This window comes from Lissotriton helveticus, chromosome 9, assembly GCF_964261635.1.
Source record: "Lissotriton helveticus chromosome 9, aLisHel1.1, whole genome shotgun sequence".
NCBI classification, from domain to species: Eukaryota; Metazoa; Chordata; class Amphibia; order Caudata; family Salamandridae; genus Lissotriton; species Lissotriton helveticus.
The window spans coordinates 1,208,243,837-1,208,269,110 of record NC_136070.1 but is presented as its reverse complement, the minus strand read 5'-3'; the positions used below and the strand labels follow the sequence as shown (position 1 = coordinate 1,208,269,110).

Here is a 25,274-nt window from a genome sequence, read left to right as displayed (position 1 = left end):
CTGATATCTTGGCTCTTGAAACGTCCAAGTGGAGACACTGGTGGATTAGCACCTGAATCCAGCACCCTGTATTCCTTGTGGGATGGGAATATTCATGTCAGTTTGCCGTGCCCGCTATTTTGGCATGGATTCAGATGTTCATCTACTTCAGGCCATGGCTCAAGCAATTACCAAGATACGCAATGAATTGGAGGCTGCATGCCAGGAGTGTATCTCTGTATTAAACATTCTTAGTTCATTTTCTACCAGACGCCCAAGGGCCCACAGAAAGAAATGTGATAGGGTTTGCAATTCTTCTGGATAGACTACAGTGTAGTATCCTACTCATGTTCATGTTATGCCTTTTACACCTCCTGCTCAGCCAGTGTGTTTGTGCTGTGTGCTGCATGGAACGTTGGAGTGATGATGCGTTCGTAATGTTGGGTGCCTGAGAGGTTGAAAGGAATGTATGACGTTACATCGCGCACGTTAACATCGTGCGCTTTTTCCCCGCATCTATTTAATCGCACAGACCACGATGGCTAGAGCCCCTACCCCCTCCCCCCCCCGCTGCCCCCCATGCATTTAAGCGTTTGTAATCTTCTCAGGTAATTATATAGTCTGATACCCTCATTAGGAACGTTTGCCGCGGGATATTGCAATACGTTTTTCTGAGCAAGTACCAGTAATAATAAAACCATACATCGTTTCTGAAATCAATTTTTGGGCCCAAAACTAAGGAAATGATTCACGTTTTTCTGTGCAAATACCAGTAATAATAACACCACATTTTTGGGCCCAAAACTAGGGAAATTATTCACGTTTTTCTGTGCAAATACCAGTAATAATAACACCATACATCATTTCTGAAATCAATTTTTGGGCCCAAAACTAAGAAAATGATTCCCCATACTTTCCCCATCATGATGCGATATGCGATTACATTTGTGTTTCACTTTCCCCATCATGATGCGATATGCGATTACATTTGTGTTTCACTTTCCCCATACTTTCCCCATCATGATGCGATATGCGATTACATTTGTGTTTCACTTTCCCCATACTTTCCCCATCATGATGCGATATGCGATTACATTTGTGTTTCACTTTCCCCATACTTTCCCCATCATGATTCGATATGCGATTACATTTGTGTTTCACTTTCCCCATACTTTCCCCATCATGATGCGATATGCGATTACATTTGTGTTTCACTTTCCCCATACTTTCCCCATCATGATTCGATATGCGATTACATTTGTGTTTCACTTTCCCCATACTTTCCCCATTATGATGCGATATGCGATTACATTTGTGTTTCACTTTCCCCATACTTTCCCCATCATGATGCGATATGCCCCATACTTTCCCCATCATGATGCGATATGCGATGACATCGCTGGCGATGTAATGGGCCATGTCATCGCTGGCGATGTAATGGCTAGCGATGTAGAAGTCATTGCAACGTCTTAGCATGCGGCGCGGTAGCATGCGGTGTGCTTCCATCCGTAATGTAATAGTCGCATTGCGATCGCAACGCGATGCAGTGCTTCCGCTGTAACAGGTGTTTCCCGTTGGAAGTGGCATTTGAGAATGGGCTGAGCAGCAATGATTCCTCCATCTCAACACCCTCAGTGGTTGAGCCTCCTTTACATATACCCAAAATTAGATCTAATTGGGGAAATAATGATCCCCAATTATTTCAATCTTTTCTTGCCAAATGCAAGTTTCCTTTTTTAAATCGAGGTCACTCTTTTCCCATTGGCCAGTAAAAGTCACAATTATTCTCAATGTGAGTAGCCCGAGAAATAACCCCCCCCCCCACCCTCCCACTTTGAGCTATAAATGGCTGCCAATGGGTCTGTGGGCGAATTATGCGATTCCGACCCTTTCTAGGAAAGTCTACACAAATTGTTCCTGTTTCCCGAGGAAAATGTCCTTCCTTCTCTTTTCTCCGTTCTAGTTTTCTTTCCTTCTTTCCATTTTTCTTTTGTTCCTTCCAGCCTTCTTTGCCTCCTGCTTTTTGTGTCCTTCCATATTTCTTCATTTACTTGGATTCTTTCCTCCCTTCATTTGTACTGCCTCTTTTACATGTTGTTTATCACTGTTACCAGGTTTTGTTTGTGTGCCACTCTAAGCCCCCACCAGACAACTGTGTCATCGTTCTTTGTCTTGCAGTGTGAATTATTGGTATCTGCTTCAGATTTGCGACCTAGATTTTGCAGTTCAAAATTAAAAAAAAAACATAAAAAACAATGACATTTGTCCAGTGACACCCCTGCTCAAGCTGGTATAGTGGGTGATTCACTACGCCCTTGATTATTCTACTCATTGGACTAAAGACACATTGGCGTGGGCTACACACGTGATCAATGACGTTAGCCAGGATAGCCATTTTCTAAGACAATATGCGGACTTTTTAAAACAATTTACCAGTGTATTTAAAATGAACAGACTACCCACTTAGTCCATGTGAGTTTACTGACTTCAAAACAAGGTACAAGCTACATTGTAGCATATGTGAGCAAATGTTACCAATTGGTAGCTTAGACTGGGTGGACCGATGTAGCAGCTGCAGCAGCTTTCTACAATGGGCGGAGAAGAGGTGAAAGAGGAACTGGCTTGAGTTGTCAATTGACCCACCTAACAGAGTCACAGACACTGACTAACTCCACCCTTCAGATAGAGACACAATGACCAAATCGTAGGAATGAAAGTCAAGGTTGGGAATTATCTCATCTGTTAAGGAGACAGAAGACATCCCCAAGTCTGGCAGCAAATTAGGAGAGCCCTTTGTAGTAAAATAGTCCTTAAAATACAAAAATAAGTAGATTTATTGTAGAGGAGCACAGTACCACATCTGCTCCAGATAGAAGCTAGTTAACTCCTGTCTCTGGAACATGGAACATTACAAAACCATAGCAACAGATTGCAACAGGGATTTCGAGGATAAACAACAGGTAGAAACATTAAAGCAATAGCATTACAATGTTAACTTAAAATATACAACACCCTTGCAAACTGGGAACTTGAGGAGACCCTTGGAAAAAGAGGAGAAAACTTGATGTCATAAAGAGGGACTCTGTCTCTACTGCATTATTATATAAGAAAATGCCCAAAGTTGCATAAAATCAAATGGGCCTATCCCCATCTTGGCAATTTATGGATGGGCCAATTTGTACAAGACAAGATTGCACCCCCTCTAGCTCCTTACTATTTACCCATCAAAGTCACCACACCCACCGGATCCTTTGCACTTTTCTTAATGACTGTGGTGCCTCTGGCTGTTTCATGAATTGCAAATTGATGGTTGATATCGCCATGCAGAAAAACAGGAATCAAAATCCATGCAAGAAAATTATGAGACATTGATGTGGACATTATTCACTGTTTTTGTTATAATGTTTTACAAAATCATTAAACATGGCTGCCTGAACATGCACATCTATGAACATACCATGGGCACCCATTTTAGAATAGATTTAAAACCATTTCAGAAATGGACGCCGCTTGCACTGCAAGTGCAGTATGTGGCACGCTGCAAGCGGTGGTGAGGACCCAGTAGAAGTGTCTGGGTGCTGCAACCCAATCGCAAAGTGATAAAAGTAGGGATTTATTTTTTCTTTTAGATAAAATCAACAACCCACACCTCCTGCAGCAAACAGTTTTTAGCAACAGTGGAGGGAGTCTATTGCTCAAGTGGGTAGACCGGTGGCCCTTGCTGTATGCAGAGATGTGTGGAAGCAAAACATGAATGACACTCAAGTAGACCAATGAATGATCAGAGATTATTGAAAGCTCCTCTAAGTATATAATTCATATCAAATTTTAACACTAACAAAATATTTTGCTAAGTAAAATTATTATTATTATTATTAAATGTGTACATTTTTATCAAAAGTCAATGGTCTTGGCTAAGGCCTGACCTAAAAAGAAAGCTGGGTGCTTTGTAAAGACTGCTGGAGTGGGCAGTGAGAAAGACAGTGTACAGGCAGATCCGGATACAAGTAGAATGCCCCTCACTTAAAGGCTTTGTCACCATCATGATTGACTGAACTCACTACGTGTAGGAGACTTCAGGGCCCCACGAGTGGCAACGTACCGTGCAGCGTTTCACACATTGGTCAGTGCTCCAGACAATCCAACAGCCACTTACCCCTTGGAGGAGTGCAGGTTAAAACTGACTGTGTTTAAATAAAAGACATCAGACTAAAGTACTTGACAATTATTAGCTCAATTTATTAAAATTAAGAAATATTCATGGGCATGGCGTTGAACTACAACTATAAGAAAATAAGCACCTAATAGTACACTTATTGATATTGATGTATTGATATTGTTGCTATGACACTACAGGTAAAACAGGTAAAGCAGCTGGACAGACACAAAGTATTCTCCTCCCCAGGCTAAACAAACAGTGATTTTCATGGAAAAATAGGTTGATGTAAAGTTGAACATGAGAGGCATGCCATTCCCAGTGGGTACCAGAAAGTGTGAGGCTAGAGAGCTGGATTTTAGACATCACTGTACCTTTGGTTGTATTTCACCTATAAGCTCATGACAAACACAATAGCCTCCTATTGAGTGCCAGGTGTGTAAGCTTCACGGATATTTCCAGTATAATTAGTAGAACCCAGGAATATCCCTTAATTATGCCTCAATACAATAATATGTATATATTTAACGGTATTTATATAGCACAAACTTATCTCTGAAGCATCTGAGAGCCGTACATTACATGAGGGGCTGGGAGATGATTAACAAGATTGTGTACATAATGTGGGGGTTACACCAATACACTGTAGTTGGGCCTGGCCCTCTCTTCAGGGTGGCCCCCAAACCTTTTGTCTTCCTCCTATATTTTTGCTGAATTCGGTTTTGATGCACTTAGGACTTTGTGCACTTTGCCACTGCTAACTAGTGCTAAAGTGCTTGTGCTCTCTCCTTTAAACATCTTAACATTGTCTTACACCCAATTGCATATTTAATTTATTTATCAGACCCTATTAAAGTGGTACTACATGTACACAGGGTCTGTAAATTACATGCCACTCATGGGCCTGCAGTAGTGATTGTACACTTGAAACATGTCTCAGGATTGCCACTGCAGCCTGTGTGCAGTTTTAAACTTCCATTTTGACCGGACGAAGTAAACCTCTTGCCAGGCTCAAACCTTCCTTTTTAATACATAGAAGTCAGCCCTAGGGTAGGCCCTGAATTGCCCAGAGGGCAAGGTGCAGTATATTTAAAAATGTTGACATGCACTTTTACTTTTTCCATATCCTGGTAGTGAAAAAATCTTAAATTCGTTTTTCACTACTGCAAGACCCACTTCTCCCGTTGGATAATAATGGGGTTATCTTTTTACATTTAATTAGCTGTTATTTCCAAATGGGAACAGGTAATCCCTTCATGTTTGGTGTATTTAGAATTCTAATGAGAAATCCTAACACATGGTGAAGTCCGATTTTACTTAACAATTTTGACAATACCACATTTCCAAAGTTGGCATTTAGTGCCTGCAGCCTGTCTCTAAGTCACATGACTGCAAGTAGCTGACAGTTGGGTTTTGTGTATTCCTCCTAGACAGCCACACACAACACAGAGCCTAGGTGTGCTTGGATGGGTCATCACTGGCAGCATGAGAGGGAGGAGCAGGGTCCAGCCTTACATACACTTAAGTAGGCTATGTACTGCCTCCACGCAAAGGTCTGCATACCCCCTATAGTTAGTCTGGATCCATGACAAGAAAGGCAGGATGCCTGGGAACTTCAAAGGGGATTTTTCAAAACTTTGGATCACCCTCCAGAGGATATGGACCTCAGACCTCAACTCTTCAGGTCATTTCTGGACCTGTAGATACTTTGCCAGGAAAAAGGACTGCTGTGCTTCTAAAGGACTGCCATTCTGCTGGACTGCTGGTCTGGAGGAACTGCTGCCCTGTTATGCTGACCTGCTGCTCATTTGCCTGGGTGAGAAGAGAACTGGACTTGCAACTTCAACACTGAACCCAAGGCACCAGCGTGTCTACAAGCTAGTCTTCTGGCCTCCAGATCTGAGCCTTAGGGGCATAAATGGCTCCCCAACATCCTGCATCAGCACCTGGACCCAGCTGAAGTGAGTTACTGACCCCCAAGTGGTGTCCTTCATGTCCTGGAACCTAGATGAGGCTCTGGGAATTGTATTTGTGCTCTTCGTGACTGTGAATGGGCCTGTTAGTGCTGAGATCTCGCCGCACACACCACGATTTAATGCAAACCTCTGGCAGCTGCTTCTTCTCGCTACAGCATTGACTGCTAGTGAGGGTTCGCCAACGAGAAGCTCAGCACTGCCTATCTGTGACACCATGAATGATTTTCGCTTTACTCATATAGCCTCCAGTGACACTCTCCCTTCTCCTGGTGGACTCCTCCAATGCGACCAGGACTCTTGACACAGATTTCAGAAGGAAAACTTCAGCGGTCCTAACCTGGTGACTGTAGCTGACCTGCACATCCATCGTGGTTGGTGTGAAAGTGTGTCTTTGACCTGGTCCAGAGTGACCAGATATCCCTGGTTGGCGCTGTCTGCTTCTTGGTGCTATTTTACCAAACATCTTTAAAAATACATAACTCTGATTCTACTAATTTAATTTTTGTCATTTGGATCTTGTTTTATTCATTACATTTTGTCCTATTGTTCTAAGTTAGTGCAGGATTTTATTGGTGTTGTGTGTTTACTCTATTACTGTTTGAACTGTTGTATAAATACTCAATACGTTGCCTCTAAGTTAAGCTTCACTGCTTTGTGCCAAGCTACCAGATTGTTGAGCACAGGTTAATTTGGGGTTTGCTTGTGCCTTACATTGACAAAGATTGTGGGTGCTGCTTGACCAAGGATCACAAACGAGGCAGCCAACAATTTAGTTTCTTACAATTGTACACACACTTAGGCACAGAGAAATTAAGTGATTTGCTCAGAATCACACAAAGTTGAGCTATCTCTGAAGCTGATTCAAACTTAGGTATCAAGGTTCCAATGGTAGCAGCTTGAGCAGCTAGGCCACATCTTCTTTCATATATTATTTGGGCTTTGTGAGGTTGTGAACATTAAAACAAGAACACAATACTGCAAATAAGAATATATTATAAGGTTTAGTGCAAAATTCCCTCACAACTTGTCAAGAAACAATGATCTCAGAGCGCTCCTCTGAGCTGCTCAAAATGTTTGCATAAATGAGATGAGACCTGTACTGAAACAGAATATATATATATATAACATCAGAATGGGGGATGTTATGTGCCTCAATTTAGACCCTTGAGTCTTGAAATTGAAAGAATTCAGACTCCTGGTCACATTGTTGCCTTTAAAGACCTGATCTAACATGGATCAAAATAATAAATCTAAAGATACCTATCATGGAAAGTATATTCTGACACTCATTAGGGTGCTGTGAAATGCTTATCTATGAGCCCTAGATTTAAAACAAATTGAGAATTCAAATTGGGGTGTAATTGATTGTAGCTGGCTCTAAAAATACTAGGGTATTAGAAGTCCAAGTCGGCATTTGAATCAGTATACTCCTTATACACCAGATATGTCTGTCTTTCCCACCGTAGGGTCAATACAAGTTCCCATTATCAACACTGTGTCTTGACTATTAAAATAGAAGCATACCTTTGTTGAGCATAAATAAGCTGAAACAACAGAGTTTGGGCATGTCTGTGTATGGCAGTAGTGGGATATGATGGTTCTTGGAGCCCCTGTACTGAAATTTCAATCTCCTGAACCCATCGCCAGAAAATGGCAGCCATTTGAAGCCAAGTCCTCCTATACTTACAAACCAACAGTTGTTGGGACAACCTTTCCAATAATGCTGTTTTGCCACTATTTTACACTGAGTAAAACAGTTCTACTGGTTGAATATTGCAGTAGGGATCTACCTGAGCCTTAGAAATAGGAGACGCAGGTAGTATTATTGGGACTGCTAATTAATCCTGTAACCATCTGAGGTCAGTGAAATTAGTCCCACTGAGTTGGACAATAATGACACTTGTTATCGAAGTGCCGAAAGACATTCCAGTTTGCGGTGTGTAGTGCCACAGAAATGGTCAATACTGAACAATTCTATTTACAGTATATTCTGATAATATGCTGGTAGAGAGCTTTATCAGACAGGTTTCAATCATCCAGTTCTTTTGTAAATAATATATGCATAAATAGAATATGGCAGGGTAGGGACAATACATGTAGCTAAATAACACATTTGAACCAGCCTTGGTAATAAACATACATACACCTAAAATGTTATTAGTACAGTGCATTGGTCAAGTTGAACATTATCCCCATAGTAGAGCCTAATTATATGGGGAAATCATTGCTTACTGCAGCACAGATTTAATTTTACAACCACTTTAAAGAGAAAAAGACCAGGGCTACTTAGCAAGATTTTATATCAGCACAGATTGAACACATTGTGCTGTGGTCCTACTTAAATACCTTTCTTTATAACATCTGTATATTAAAAAAGTAAAGCATGGCTAAAACCATATATGCAGATCCACCAACAGTAAAATGCTGTTTATCATCGTGAAGTGGTGAAGAGGGGCATCTTAACTTCCTTTGAGTGAACTCTCTTCACCTCAACATTGGTAATAGAGTAATACCCTTGGAGCATCCCCATACATATTATACACTCTGTCACCAGGTTACCATGGGTAGCAATCCCACCCCATGATGGATTTTATGTTCTCACTGTATTCACTAATGATTTAAAGAAACAATGTTGAGGACCTAAACACTGGTACATTATTATCCTTCAAAACCTCTAATCCTATTTCAAAATGGCAGATTCCTTGAGCAACATGACATTAACGAATCATTAACAATAAGAAACATGTAACACAAAACAATGCAGTATGTGTACGTTTATAGGTTCTAGCAGGGTTCTTGTATTTACAATGACAAGGCGGTAAGGTGTTGTTACCCGGCACTAACTAGAAGTGGCATAGGTGTTATTGCTTGCCATGTAATTCTATGTGTGCCACAGGTTAACATAAAGACTTTATTTAATCTGTACTTGATCACCCAAATTTCATATATATCATGTGAGGGTCAAGGTTTGTCAAAGAGGCATATCTAAACAGTCCAATGGGGTCTCTGTGGGTGTCAAAGGCAATCTTGATTCTGAGAGCCCATAATTTGGAGCTCAATGCCTTAACCTATAGGGAAGGTCTTGTTACATATACCGTCCCCAATCAACTTACATCTATATACATACAAGAAATTAATTAGGGACTGTGCACATAACCTTCAGGATTATGTCCTACTCTTGAGTTTAACCCCTTGAGCGCTGATGACAAAGCCAGCTCGTCATGGGCATTACCTGCGCTACGCGGATGACGAGCTGGCTTTGTCACAATACGCGCGATTTTCAAATTCCAGCGCACAGCGGGAAAACCCGCTAGCGCGGTAGAGGTTAAGACACATTTGTCAGGATCAAGACCACATCTAACACTGGAACCTCAGGAGATCTTAATGATGTGTTTTTATCCCCATGTACCTCGCTTTGACAAACATTGACACCTCTGAGCTCGAAAAATGTCTCTGCTAGCACAATTCATAGAGCAGACAGGTTGGGTGTTTGCAATTTCTGCAGAATGTCAATTGTTGGGCATAGTGTGTTGAGTTATCAGGCAACCCCCACATCATGAGATTCATCTTCTAACACTGCCTGGCTTGACTGCAGGCTCCACACAGAGGAACATCCTTATCCAGCACATAAGGTCGGCCGATCAGAAGCTCCTCACAATCGAAGCAGGAAAAGTGTTTCTTGTGCCAAGTCTGGCCTTCTGCCAGCTCATAGTCTTCTGAGAAAATGATCTGTGGAACAAAAATTATCATATGAGATGCACATCGTCCTTGGCAATGAAATCATTTATCACCATAAGCAAATCCTCTACTACCAGATAGTTGATATTTCAGGTATCTGGTAGCCATCATGAAATATGTAGTACAGCATACTAAACAAATTGTTACCCTAAGGAAAATTGATTATATACATTTTAGTTTTACACAAGACTTAGTATTTCTTCCTAGGCTTCAATCTTCAACTGTAGATGCACCCAATATCTAATGATTTTCTTTTTAGCTCAGGCAAACTGGCAGTAAGGCATCAGCCCACCCACGGAATTCCTTGAGGGCCTCATCTGCTCCAGCACACCCATGCTTCACCATCCAGTGGCGCCTACGACATCAACACCAACTATGTCATACAAAACTTGATAGCCCCAACATTCGAAATCATATTTCACCTACAAAGTTCTATGGTGCCAGATGCTTGCTGTGTCAGTTATCCCTCTGATTGCACTTCTCCGTCATACCAGATGCATCGAATGGACTGAGATGATGCAGGAGGAGGGAGCTGGGAACTTGACAGGTCTTCTGCCGGGATCACCTCATGCTCAACATGATGGGTAACCGGTGGATTTCGACTGGGATCTGAGGAAGCTCCAGGGGATGGACAATGGACACTCTATACATCTGAACGGCACCAGCCCCGACTTCAACCCAACCCTATCTTCAGGATTAACGTACTTACCCTTAGGCATTCATCAGAGAGAGTCGGTCAGAGACTTTGGTGATCATTACCCACGATGAAGTACTCATTTGTGGTTGCTAATTTGCTCACATAAACATCACTGCTGCTCGATACCCTGTCAGACAAGGACAGCCATCTTAGCTGCAGTCTCCCCACCCTATGACTCAGTAATTTATAGTGTGCGGCACTTCCATCAGCTGCTTCATTGTTGTCCTAACACTTATATGCCTTGTTTCTCTATATATTTAGGGTGTGCTGTAACTTTTGTTCTGCAACTGTTGATGCTCATGTAAACTGATCTGTTCTGTTATGTAAAGCACTCATGTCATATGCCATTTGTGATCTATTTTACACTATAACAAACTGCAGGCAAACAAGAATACAATGACAAGTTGAAGATACTTGGTTACTATAAAATAGAATGGGTTATATACAGTCAGGAATATATATGGCACTAGAACTGAGTATAGAGTGATTACGTCGTATGTAATACATTGGTTTATGTATCTCCATTCTAAGTTTGGAGGAATTTCAGATTCAGAATGTATTAGCGTTTCTGACTGAATTACAACTTCTGTTGGAATACCCACTTCCAGTTATTTCCCCCAGGGCAATTCAGCATTTAAATGCTTGAGAAAGTAAGGAAGGGGTGGACTGCTGCATAGTGAGAATTCTGTTTCCTACTGGCAATCCCGATTTCTAAAGGTTCTCTCGGAGGATGACCCGGAATACTGCGATGTTCCCACATTTTTACCACTTTCCACAGTATCAGTAATTTTGGGAGTAGGAATACCTTTGTAGTATTCCCAAGTCTCTTAGAATGAGGTCCTAGTTATTTCATGTTAGATGTATTGCTTTTTGGGCACTGTGGTTTGTGGAGATCCTCAACAGCTGAGGATAAATATATGCTACTTCTGCAGACTCTAACCGTAGAATGTCATCAATCTCAGTAATAAAAAAATTAAATTGTGAAGCTTATAAAGCGCATGGTTACACTTACCAGTGTGTCCCCGCGCTGAATAAACCGCTGAGGAACCCGTCCTGGCCTGTTCCTGTGAGGCACCCAACTCCTGGGCACCCCCCTGGTGAAGCCAGGCATCCTTAGCGATTAGGGCCGGTGTGGAGACTAAGCAAGCTATTGCCCAGAGTTGCAGCGTGGGACCCCATGATTAGAGTAGGCACCGTGCCGAGAATTATCGGGTCCACGGACATTTGAGCTCAAGACCCAGTGATATTAAAGAGGAAGGAATTCCACCAGGATAATTTTCTATTGCCACCTAAATCTAAATCAGGTTCTGTTTCTTCTCTGTCAGCTGAATGTCTAGTCACACACAGGGTTGGCTTCTGGTTGACAGGACCCTCCTGAGATGGAAACCTTTTTGCGGATACCGGAGCACTGCAAAAGAACAAGGCGTGGAACGCAATAATGGCATCCTTGAGAGTGACGGAAATCTTGTTGACTAGGATCACAAGAGGTATAGCTCTCTGAATATCTTGTAGTCTTCACCTTCAGGGGAGTGAAACAGTGTTTGGGAACAGAAGCACGTAAGGTATAGCCTCCTTCAGTTTGGGACAAAGCTATTGCTTTCATGACCAATGTGTTAGGTGTATAATTTTGTGATTTTCCAACCATCAAGGGGAGTTAGGTAATGCAGTAGACAACACCATCAAAATTGGGTTTATGCTAGTGAGTGAGAAGGTGTAAGTAGGCGTGTAGTTTACAATTCAGAGAAGATCATGTTCTAGGGAATGGAGCACATCAGATTTCTAATACTATGAATCGACTTCTAGCTGTTGACTCACACCAAGCAAGCACTGGATTAATCATTGGTCTAAAATAGCAATGTGTAAATGTAATGTGCATAGATTAAACACATGCCAAATTTAGACTTTATCGTTTTCATGTTTGTGCAACCAAACACACGTGCACACATAGACACACACACGCATCCGCACGCACAAAATCCCTCTTAAAATGTGGTTGTCAAGGCCGATGCATAAAAAACGCCAGGAGCCCAGCCAACGTCTAGATTTCAAGCATTCAACGCATGGTTTGTTTACAAGTCCTAAAAATATGGCCCTTCTTGTGCAAAGGAATCTGTCTGAGTGGATAACCCCAGGCAATAGATTCCCATATTGAAGACGAACAGATTGGAATTAATCTCAAGCACATGGCAGTGCAAACAAAATGCAATGAATTCTGACAAGCATTTTTTTATTCCTTTTCTTTTTATTTCATCTGATGGTAGCACTTAAAAATCATAGCATGAGCGGTAATTCGCACTGCACATCTTTGGAAATGAAAGCATCATCTGCACAAGTTTGGCAAAGATGCCTGGCTAGAACTGCTATCAAAGCAGACCACTGTAGGACTGTGTTATTAGGACGTGCACTGACCCCTTTTTGGACATTTGATGCTCTGTCTGCCCCTACTGAACGCAGAAGTGTCTCGCCCTAGATCAGTTTCAAGAAGGTCAACAAAATATGACACCATCAACCACCTTCCATGCATTGAATCGTAGGCATAATTGTATAGCTTGACCCAGCGATGGGAGTAGTGTTAGATCAAGGGGACCCATATGCTTCCATTTGGTGACAGTAGTGTCTTCTCTGCCTCATTGTGACATGCTTACATCATGCCTTGGCAAAAAGGTACATTTAGGTGAATAACTGCCTGAAGAATACACATCAAAGAACGAGGATATATGACCCAAATTTAACTCTTAGAGCACTCTGCCAAAGCCAGGACTTGTAAAGAATCCCTCAAGCGCTTAGCACAGTATATTTATGGACCGAGAAGGCGATTAAGGCTCATCAATGGGTTCAGGTACTGAGAGTAGATATCTTGACACTCATGTTCAACTGATAGTGCAAATTCAAGATCTCAGGGGTATATTATCAAGGGGTTTATCTCCGCTTTTTTGGCTTTAAAAGCCAAGAAAGCGGAGATAAAATTATCTCCCTATTACCAAGCTGTCGCTAACACCAGTTAGTGACAGCTAATAGAAGATAGCGACCATCTTGGGCCCCGCTTTGCATGTCAGTGATATTTATCACTAATGACATGCAAAGTGGGCGTGCCAAGATGTTAGCGACTGGAAACAGTCGCTAACATCGCTATCTCCTATTACCAACTTTTGGAGATATTCGCGCTAAGCGCGAATATCTCCAAAAGCTAACACCTGCCCTGAGCAGTTCTTCACCATGTTATCCAATGGGAGGCGGATAACATGGCTAAGAGCATTTGCTCGATAATGCATGAATATCGCTGACTTTTCAGCGATATTCATGCATTGCGGCCGTTTTTTATCGCATTTGCGATAAACCTTGCTAATAGCAAGGTTTATCTGCGATAAAAATCGCCGATGTGCGGCGATAATTTTTGTCTCTAAACAAGTTAGAGACAAAAATGATCGCTAGTTGTTGGTAATATGCCCCTCAATTCGCAATGCACAGAAGTGTGATTCCTAAAGGCTGTAATGAATTGCAAGGCACTAGTTGCAAGCTCTTGTGAGTCTCAGGGGATAGGAGGGGGTAAAAGCGCTTTCCTTCCGCCAGGCACACAAAAATGGAAATAACAATAAATGTTGCTTGCCTCTTTGGTCAACTGGAATGGAAAGTTTACCGACCGCCCGGGCAGATGGTCCATTTGAAAAAGTGCAAGCTGTCAAAATCTGGCAGCTTAGGCTCTGCATCTGCAGTCTGTAAACATCGGGAGGACAAGCCCACAGCCCCACACACTGATGCATGTATTTGCGATGGATGCCCAAGTCACAATGTGCCACAATTTGTAGAATTGAGCCTTAAATGGACCGGGAGACAATGCCGGCACATTGATAATGTGAGTGAAGGGATGGACATATGCTGCTGCTGCCCCAACATTTGAAAGTATGTGCAATAAGCCACGAACACTGTTCCAAACCATGAGTAATAATGACCGGGTGGTTTGCATCTCACTGCAAACAATCCCTTTGCACTGTAATGGAGTAGAGAATCCTTCCCAATGCAAAGGTGGACACAGCTCTATTGGCAACGTCAATCAAAGCAGCAAAAGATTGTGGGGCATATTACCAACGATTAGCGATATTTATCGCTAACGAGGCTTAGCAACGAATTTTTTAACGCTAAGCATCGCCGGAAATTAGTGCAGAGATAACTTGCTATTAGCAAGGTTTATCTCAGAAGTGATAAAAATCCTTGCGCTAACTGCCAAATGAGAGATTATCGCTGGAAAACCAACGATAATCTCTCGAAGTTTGGTGTTAGCTTGATAATAGGGGCGCACAAACTTAGCCATGATATCCACCTTCCATAGGATATCATGGCTAAGTCAGGAAAATAACAGGTGTAAAAAAAGCAGCGCTAACCGCGGTTAGCGCTGCTTTTTTATCACTAACAGGGTTAGCGAAATCCTTGATAATAGGAGAAATGTCGCTTAACAACATTTCTCCTATTATCTTTCTCTGGAACGCCCCCTTTGCATCCCATTAGAGATGCAAGAGGAAGCGTACAGAAAAAGGGTGCTAACATGCGAATGTGCGTGTTAGCACCCTGTTGCTGATAGGGAGATAATTTTTTCTCCGCTTTCTTGGCTTTTAAAGCCAAAAAAGCGGAGATAAATCCCTTGATAATATGCCCCTCTGTTGTAAGCAGACCTTACATATCTGTCACTGAAACGGTTTTTTGTCGCACTTTGTCCACCCCAGGGGAGCATAGCTGGCTGGGAAAGCATGGGATGCAGGGAATTTCTGTAGCCAATAATTAGGCCAAGAGAGTGATAGACATGCCACTTCTGTCTGTGTGCCAGGATCAGAGATGACTGAGGTGAGCTGGAGATCACATGATTGTGATCAGGTAGATTCTTTTTTCTTTTTACATTGTATAGTAATTTTATTTGGTTGGATGACATTTCTGGCTGTCTGTATAAAGTAGGGTAAAACATTGGTACTGAATGGCGGATTTCCTACACAAAGGCAAACACTTGGAACCACAGTTCTGGTGTCCCTCTACTACTGGCCACAAGCGGATGAAGCATATATATGTGTACATTTTACAGACATGCAAAGTGGGCTGGAAAGGCAGTTAGCTGCTCTGCTTTTTCTCTTCCATAGCACAGTGGACACAGTCACCATATGGACTGCGGTCCCAGTGGAAGCCGATGCTGTGGATGACAGAAGAGTAACGCCCACTGACGTGGTGTAGAATTCCATTCTGGTAGAGTGGGAAGTCATTGAAGCTGGTGCCTGAGGGCTGACCAAATCGAAAGAGGCACCCTCTGTTGGTGAGGAAAGTCAGCTCATTGACATAGGAGGCAAATTTGCCAGAGGCCTGGGTGATATACTCACCAGGGTGAAGGGTCACCTCCAGGATTGTCCCTGCAGTGTTGCCATAGTACAGGCTCCACTCATTGCCATACTTTATCTGGATACCAATGATGTGGCTGGGATTCTCACGTATCCGAAGGGCTGTGATTGGTCCTTTCAGATGTGGTCCTGAGTCGGAAAATGTGGTTCCGCCTCCAGCCCCGTACTCCCCATGAAAGAAGGAGAATCGACTCTGGATGTTTGCAGCAAATGCAGATTCTACCAGCAGGAGGGAGGCAAGCAACACAGTCATCCTGGCTTTCAGAATGAATCCTATGCACAAAAGAAGCAGGCAGTGACGTGTTTCCGCCTTTCTTCCAGCCCTCACTTATATAGTCCTATGTGGCACCTATAGGCAGGACGTACAGGATATGGTATTGACCAATGTACATCTGATAGATTTTTATCACTAGATTGTTGGTGGGATGCGTGACCGGAGGCGTCTAGGTGCTCGTAGTACAGGCAGAAACCCTTTTCCAGATAGCAGGTAGCAGATTTTTATCCAATTAAATTGCAAACATTTGGACAGTGGGACAATCAGAGAAATATCAAATGAGCAAGGCACTTCAAAAAAACGTTTCCAATTAAATTACCTTGAAAAGGAAACAATGATGACACAAACTCGTTTCCACACCATAAGTAGCCATTGGGTTTACATGACAAGTTCTATGAAAGTGTGAACATCATATCATATTTTATGTACACTATTCCTCTTGTGGGTCACATTAAGCATCGGCTTCCATCAATTCAGGACGTTTTTGAGTCCTGATTTTCTCTTTGGCACTCGTTTTCAAAGATCTGCTGAAAGGTTTCTCCTAACCTATTGGAGCAGTCATTGGACAATGGAGTTAAGATTCTGCATCTATCAATTTGACTAACCTTCTAGTTGAAACTCTCTGCACATCACTATTATAGCTCTGTCCATTTCCTTATTGTACTATCATCTTTAGTTATTTATTTATTAAAGGTATTTGCATATCACAGGCACATATATATCCACATGGGCAATGGAGAACTTCACAAGTAACAAAGAAATATCCTCATATATAGGTCGGCATTTCCACATCGGACTGTCCCCATCCCCCTTAATCCTCAGCTATATAGTTCGGTGTTGAGCTTCTCATAGACCCACAGGTAATGAATAGATCATTCTAGCTTCTTGTAAAGTATACACATCCTAATGGGCTAACAGATGTTGATTTCAATGTTCTTGTTTACGGATAGCCATTTGGTGTTTGTTCTGTGCACACTTGCTGTAGAATTGGGCCTTTAGTTCCTCTTCACATTATTGGAAAGTTCCCTCATTCGATAAGTAAGGAGGTGGAGCAGGGACTAACATTTAACCCCTTCTATGCTGGTGACGGAACCGCTCCGTCACAAGCACAGCGCGCCCGAGGCTCGTGACGAGCGGTTCCGTCACGAGCATGGGAGCGCCGCGCGGCCCCCCTCCCCCCTAGCGCTGCGGCGGAATTGCCGCCGCAGCAAAGGGGTTAAGTCTAAATCCACTTCATTTGAGTGAAAATGAAATGTGTTCCACCAGGCAAGGAGCAGTAATCCTCATACATTTCTTTCTCTCACCAGCTGACACACCAAAGATTCTGATTCATGCAGAAACCAATATTCTAAAAACACCCCATGTACTCCCTTTATTGGCTTGAATCTTGCTACATCTACATACAAGACTATGAAGGTATTAAGTGTATGCACAATAGCACTGAATCCCATCAAATGACAAAGACTGTGATGCAATCCCTTGAAAATAAGGGGTTAAATATATGTATTAAATAAAAAACAAACAAAAAAATATATATATATAATATATATATATATATATATATATATATATATATAAACACAGACTTTTAGCTGGACCTTTGCCTCTGTGTCGGCGGGCTCACGGCAGGGGTAGCCACCCCCAAACATTCAACACACTTTACCAGCGTCGTCTTTCTCGTAGTCTCAGAAAGAATAACACAGGAGCCGTGGCCTCAATAAATGGTGCAGTTTAATGCAGATGCAACGTCCTACGCGTTTCGGAGTAAGCCTACTCCTTCATCACGGGCAAACTTTGTGCATAATAGTGTTTGTAATAAAGTAAAAAAATATGTCACGTGATAAAAAACATAAACAAAATACTTTGTCATTTACATACTTTTCAATAGTGTTAACATTATAAGTGACCTTATATCTGTGTTTGTTATGGTGAAAGCAAAACATCACTGCTCATATTTCACACCGATTATAATTGTAAATGAGTGTTCGTGACCTGCGCTTTACGCACTGCATATATCCTTAACATCAGGAAATTACATATTACTTGCATTACTGGGTTCAATGATGAGACATTTGAGTAGTAAAGTAATAATGTGCACCACTCACGTAAATCATAATTCAAAACATAACATTTGAAAAAATATATAACAAGGTTAAAGCGACCTAACTGATAGAGGAAGCGAACCCTTAACCTCAAAAGAGTATTATTCGTGGTGAACCAGCCCGCTACGCTATATGTTCACCCTGCTAACAATAGCTGAAAGTTACCCGTCATAAAGCCAACAATCATGCGCCTCAAGATAGCTGACGGGGAAAACAACACAGTATTGCCCAAGTGGGCTGCCTCAATTGCGATGCATACATAAATGGAAAAATTAATACCCCAGTGGGTCGGAATGGTACATTCGTAATTTAGTGCTAACGAAAAAATTCATTGCGCAAGTAGGTCACTTATATCCCAAGTCCTACGTGACCTACTTGCGCAATGAATTTTTTCGTTAGCACTAAATTACGAATGTACCATTCCGACCCACTGGGGTATTAAATTAGCTATCTTGAGGCGCATGATTGTTGGCTTTATGACGGGTAAAGCGCAGGTCACGAACACTCATTTACAATTATAATCGGTGTGAAATATGAGCAGTGATGTTTTGCTTTCACCATAACAAACACAGATATAAGGTCACTTATAATGTTAACACTATTGAAAAGTATGTAAATGACAAAGTATTTTGTTTATGTTTTTTATCACGTGACATCTTTTTTTACTTTATTACAAACACTATTATGCACAAAGTTTGCCCGTGATGAAGGAGTAGGCTTACTCCGAAACGCGTAGGACGTTGCATCTGCATTAAACTGCACCATTTATTGAGGCCACGGCTCCTGTGTTATTCTTTCTGAGACTACGAGAAAGACGACGCTGGTAAAGTGTGTTGAATGTTTGGGGGTGGCTACCCCTGCCGTGAGCCCGCCGACACAGAGGCAAAGGTCCAGCTAAAAGTCTGTGTTTATACGTTATAAAAACCTTTGCCCACACGACGACGCCACCTGAAGGAAACCAGTCAAGGGCTGAGTAATTGGAACGCGAGGAGAGCCGAGAGGAGGAGGAGCAGGGAGCTGCATTCGTCTTTTCGGTGCCTGTCGGTGAACCATTACCTAACGCCGTGGGATCTTGACACAAGTGGTGAGCCTGTTCGTGGTAATCGGATTAGCGTATTGGTGATCACCAACCGATAACGCTAGGGATACTTGCAGCCCGGATAATACCGGGAGAATACGACCAGGTACACCGGTCGTTTTGAAAGAATGGCAGATACAAGAAACACCAAGCGGAAGCAAGCTGCAACAAGACTTTTTGACAAAACCACTCGCATTGATAATGGCGGGGATACTAACAGAACCGCCAGCAACAGTGTTAAAGATAAGAGGAAGCTGTGGGACACGCTATGGAGAGTGCTCAAAAAAGAGCAATCCAAGTGGTGGGAAGCCACAGCACTCCAACACTATCTAGAATGTAATCGAATTCCGCGGGGCTTGCGTATTTTTATAACCCCCACGCTCCAGCAACCTGATCCTGAACTAATAACAGCATGGATGGAAAACAATCATAACTGTTCATTAAACATGCTAAAACTACTAATAAAATCTGCCGAAAAGGAGAGTATCAAACTAACACAAGAAAGTGAAGAATTGATTGCCAAACTAAAAGAATTACTGAATGATGAAGAATTCAGTACTGAGATGGACAAAAGGAATAAACATTTGGAAAAACTAGAGGAGGAAATTAAATTGAAAAAATTATCCAAGTTTGAGAGAGATGAAATAGACTATAAAAATGGCCAGATTCTAACCTTTGGCAAGAAATTTGAAAAATTGAGAAAAGAGCAAACCACGCAGATGAAATCAAAGGAGGGGATACCCTTGGTGACAACTGAGGTTATGGAATCTGCTGCCGCTACCAATGAAATTTCCCCTCTGACACAACTAATCATGCAATGTGATGTGGAAACCGGACACGAAGGAAGTGACAACGATGCTGAAATATTAAAAGCACGCTTTTTAAAGGAGTACGAGCTACTGGCAAAAGAGAGGTCGAGTACCATGACCAGCAGCGCCAGCCCGGCAAGAGGGCGTGGAAGAGGAGGAAGAGGAGGAGCAAAGCCAAATTACTCTATGCCAACAGACAGCCCAGTGGGAACAAGAACAAGGGGCAAATTTGCCAAGAAAACATGAAGACCAAAACAGTGGTAAATCTTTCTAATTACATTTTGAGTGAAGATGAATTGGAGGTATTAATGTTAGGATTATCATTTTGTCCGACTTCCAATTTTAATTACACTACATCAAGAATTGACTTGTTCCACTATATACGGAAATTGAAACTTAAGAAATGGTTTCTACACAAACCGGACAAATGTATTAGGGAACAAGCAACTGACCCTGTAGGACTATCAATAGGAGACACTGAGACATTACACATTGTCCATGATTCAGCTGGAATGGGTGGGCTGAATGTGGATCCGGTTTTAAATTTAGCCAACAGTGATCTAATAACCGATGTGGTGGCCCCCACACCTTTTAAACCGAAATCAGTGTTCTTACCCCAAGTGAACTGTGAAGCAATTAATTGTTTTGAGAAAGGTATGATCAAGGAGTTTAAAAAACTCAAATCATATAAGAAGTTGATCAGAAACAACTTAACTGCTAAACAGTACAAAGCTTTGATAGGATTAGAATCCAATCATGAATTTGTTATCAAACCAAGTGACAAGGGGGGTAATGTTGTTATCTGGCCTATTGAAATGTACAAACAAGAGGGACATGCGCAATTATCTGACACCAGTAGGTATTGTCAAAGTTCCAGAACTGAATATGATCAGGCAATGCTGCATGTAAGTAACCAATTCACGAATTGGAGAGACAACGATATATTGAGTAATGATGAATTTGCATATCTGGCTTGTAAATATCCCAAACTTCCGGTTCTGTACTTACTTCCTAAGGTACACAAAAATGCACTGAGGCCACCAGGGAGACCGATTGTGTCCTCCTGTGGAAGTGCATTGGAAAACACTTCCAAGTATGTAGACTATTTTCTACAACCGTTGGTACAATCACTTCCATCATTTGTCCGTGACACCAGTGACTTCTTGCGCCACATTCATGATATGGAGTGGTCTCCTGACTACTTAATGCTGGGCCTAGATGTTTGCAGTCTGTACACCAGCATTCCGCAAAATCTAGGTCTTGAAGCTTGCAGACAATCTTTCACTAAAAGATCGTTAGGCTTTCTCCAACACACTGAGATGCTACTTAAGATGGTAGAATTGTGCTTGAGTAACAATTTTTTTCTTTTTGACAATACCATCTTCAGGCAGACACAGGGGACGGCGATGGGAACCTGTTTTGCTCCCAGCTTTGCGGGTATCTACCTGGGTCGCTGGGAGGAACAGGTAGTCTATAACATCAGGCTATTCAAAGACCACGCCGTCCTCTGGCTACGTTATATAGACGACATTTTTTGTGTGTGGAATGGCACTGCTACACAAGCAACTGAGTTTGTACAACTTCTTAATAACAATGAGTTGAATCTTCAATTCACACACCAGATAAGTAAGGACACCATGGAGTTTCTGGACCTCAAATTGGAGGTAGCAGATAATAGAATTATCAGCTCATTGTTTAGGAAAACTACGGCTGGCAACAGCTTGCTTCACGCAGGAAGTTGCCATCCCCGTAACCTAATCAACAGCATACCTTATGGAGAGCTACTACGGGTTCGTAGAAATTGTAGCACAGCTGATAAATTTGAACAGGAGAAGGAGATTATGAAGGATAGATTCCTGACACGAGGTTACAGCCTCAAGGCTGTAAGTGAAGCCATGTCTAGAGTAGAAACTCTTAACCGGCAAGACCTGTTATTTCCCAAAGTTTCGGAATCCCTAACTGAATCTGAAAACACAGTAAGATTTATTACCACTTACAGCACTCATGCATGGGAAGTGAAAAAAAGCTTGAATAAGTTTTGGGATGTACTGAAAACAGATAATGACCTAAAAGACTGTATAGGTGAACATCCTTCTCTAACATTCCGCAAACCCAGATCATTACGTGATCAACTATGCAGTAACATGATACCCACTCCTAAAAAACCCAATGCAGTTAAAGGTTTCTTTACATGTAACCAATGCAAGGCATGCAAATTTAGCAATAGTGTTAAATCACTCAAACTTAACAACAATGAGACCCCATGGATTATACAGAAACATCTAAACTGTAATACTGAGTATGCCATCTACACCCTGAAATGTCCGTGCTCCAAATACTACATTGGTAGCACTATTCATAAAGGTAAAAAGCGTGTATTAGAACATCTGAGAGCCATCTGTAAAAATGACAAAACCTACCCAGTGGCCCGACACTTTCATGAATACCACAAGAGCAATGCTAACCTTGTGAAATTTGCCGTTATTGATTGTATCCCCCCCAACATAAGGGGCGGAAATAGACTTCTGGAGCTCAGGAAATTGGAGTCCAAATTTATCATAAGGTTCAACACCATGGTGCCCCAGGGGTTGAATATGGACGAGGAATTGTCAGTACACTTATATTAAAGCTATGAGTTTTTGCCATGAAATTGTTGCTGCTTCACGAACTTCTGCATGTTGTTTTAGAATTTTGTGTATTTCTTCATGATACTCTCTTTTTGATTATGAGGATTTTAATAGGTTGCCTTTACTATTGTCCATAGGTGTTACAAAAACTGACCAAGAAGACTTTCGCTGGCACTGCATTGAGCACTTGCCCACATGGGCTGGACTTGGGATATAAGTGACCTACTTGCGCAATGAATTTTTTCGTTAGCACTAAATTACGAATGTACCATTCCGACCCACTGGGGTATTAATTTTTCCATTTATGTATGCATCGCAATTGAGGCAGCCCACTTGGGCAATACTGTGTTGTTTTCCCCGTCAGCTATCTTGAGGCGCATGATTGTTGGCTTTATGACGGGTAACTTTCAGCTATTGTTAGCAGGGTGAACATATAGCGTAGCGGGCTGGTTCACCACGAATAATACTCTTTTGAGGTTAAGGGTTCGCTTCCTCTATCAGTAAGGTCGCTTTAACCTTGTTATATATTTTTTCAAATGTTATGTTTTGAATTATGATTTATGTGAGTGGTGCACATTATTACTTTACTACTCAAATGTCTCATCATTGAACCCAGTAATGCAAGTAATATGTAATTTCCTGATGTTAAGGATATATGCAGTGCGTAAAGCGCAGGTCACGAACACTCATTTACAATTATAATCGGTGTGAAATATGAGCAGTGATGTTTTGCTTTCACCATAACAAACACAGATATAAGGTCACTTATAATGTTAACACTATTGAAAAGTATGTAAATGACAAAGTATTTTGTTTATGTTTTTTATCACGTGACATATTTTTTTACTTTATTACAAACACTATTATGCACAAAGTTTGCCCGTGATGAAGGAGTAGGCTTACTCCGAAACGCGTAGGACGTTGCATCTGCATTAAACTGCACCATTTATTGAGGCCACGGCTCCTGTGTTATTCTTTCTGAGACTACGAGAAAGACGACGCTGGTAAAGTGTGTTGAATATATATATATATATCACAAGAGCTCCTCCCCGAAAAGAAGAGCAGAGACCCAAGGGGAACAGTTGGAGGCCGTTTATTGAAGAGAGATGGCGGATGCATTTCTGGCCGATGTTTGCCGTCGTCAGCGCCCAAAGCCTCCACAGATGAGATACATTTCGCTGGTAAGTTCTGCCGCTTAAGGACCCGCTGTTGTGAGTCCGCCCCGCCCTCTGTAGTTTCAACGCACCTGTGTAGCGTCCCATGGGTGAGGGAAGACTACAAGTCCCAGGATCCCGTGTGGTGGGACCTCGGGATGGTGTTGCTTGGGGGGAGAAATGGTAGCACAATCCACTGTGCATATTGCAGAATCGTCAGCGTAGATGTTCCCAAAACGAAAAAATAAAACAAAATGCGATGTTTCAAATTTTCCGGCTTTGCAGTTCAATGTCACAATCTCCTCAGCTCCCCTGTACTGCCTCAGCCTCAGATGCTGCGGGGTCCATGAGGCGGGGGTTACACTGTCAGTACAGGCAGCCCAGCGCGGGGTTAGGATAACCTCGCTACCGCCGACTATTCTCCACAGCTCCAAGGCGGGCGCAGACCATTCAAATAACTTTGAGGAAAACAGGGGAAAGCTTGCGCCGTCCAAGCCAGAGAGGTCTTTGCCCAAAGCGAAGCAGGGATCTCTAAAGTGCGTTTCTGGCTCCGCACAATTTAATGCCACAAGAGCTCCTCCCCGAAAAGAAGAGCAGAGACCCAAGGGGAACAGTTGGAGGCCGTTTATTGAAGAGAGATGGCGGATGCATTTCTGGCCGATATTTGCCGTCGTCAGCGCCCAAAGCCTCCACAGATGAGATACATTTCGCTGGTAAGTTCTGCCGCTTAAGGACCCGCTGTTGTGAGTCCGCCCCGCCCTCTGTAGTTTCAACGCACCTGTGTAGCGTCCCATGGGTGAGGGAAGACTACAAGTCCCAGGATCCCGTGTGGTGGGACCTCGGGATGGTGTTGCTTGGGGGGAGAAATGGTAGCACAATCCACTGTGCATATTGCAGAATCGTCAGCGTAGATGTTCCCAAAACGAAAAAATAAAACAAAATGCGATGTTTCAAATTTTCCGGCTTTGCAGTTCAATGTCACAATCTCCTCAGCTCCCCTGTACTGCCTCAGCCTCAGATGCTGCGGGGTCCATGAGGCGGGGGTTACACTGTCAGTACAGGCAGCCCAGCGCGGGGTTAGGATAACCTCGCTACCGCCGACTATTCTCCACAGCTCCAAGGCGGGCGCAGACCATTCAAATAACTTTGAGGAAAACAGGGGAAAGCTTGCGCCGTCCAAGCCAGAGAGGTCTTTGCCCAAAGCGAAGCAGGGATCTCTAAAGTGCGTTTCTGGCTCCGCACAATTTAATGCCACAAGAGCTCCTCCCCGAAAAGAAGAGCAGAGACCCAAGGGGAACAGTTGGAGGCC

The 25,274-nt window shown here is 42.4% G+C and overlaps 1 protein-coding gene and 1 pseudogene across 1 annotated transcript in view; both read right to left on the bottom strand.

Annotated features, from left to right (window-relative positions):
* Positions 1-4,194: 4,194 nt before the first annotated feature.
* LMCD1 (LIM and cysteine rich domains 1) overlaps positions 4,195-25,274 on the bottom strand; it is a 376,850-nt gene continuing 355,770 nt past the window's right edge. Inside the window, exons 6-7 of the mRNA XM_078661667.1 lie at positions 9,444-9,840; positions 4,195-9,302 (exon numbers count right to left, since the gene is read on the bottom strand). Coding sequence (XP_078517793.1) covers positions 9,682-9,840 — 159 coding nt within the window. The 3' untranslated portion in view covers positions 4,195-9,302; positions 9,444-9,681. The remainder of the gene's footprint in view (positions 9,303-9,443; positions 9,841-25,274) is intronic.
* On the bottom strand, positions 15,641-16,174 carry LOC144782350 (zymogen granule membrane protein 16 pseudogene; annotated as a pseudogene).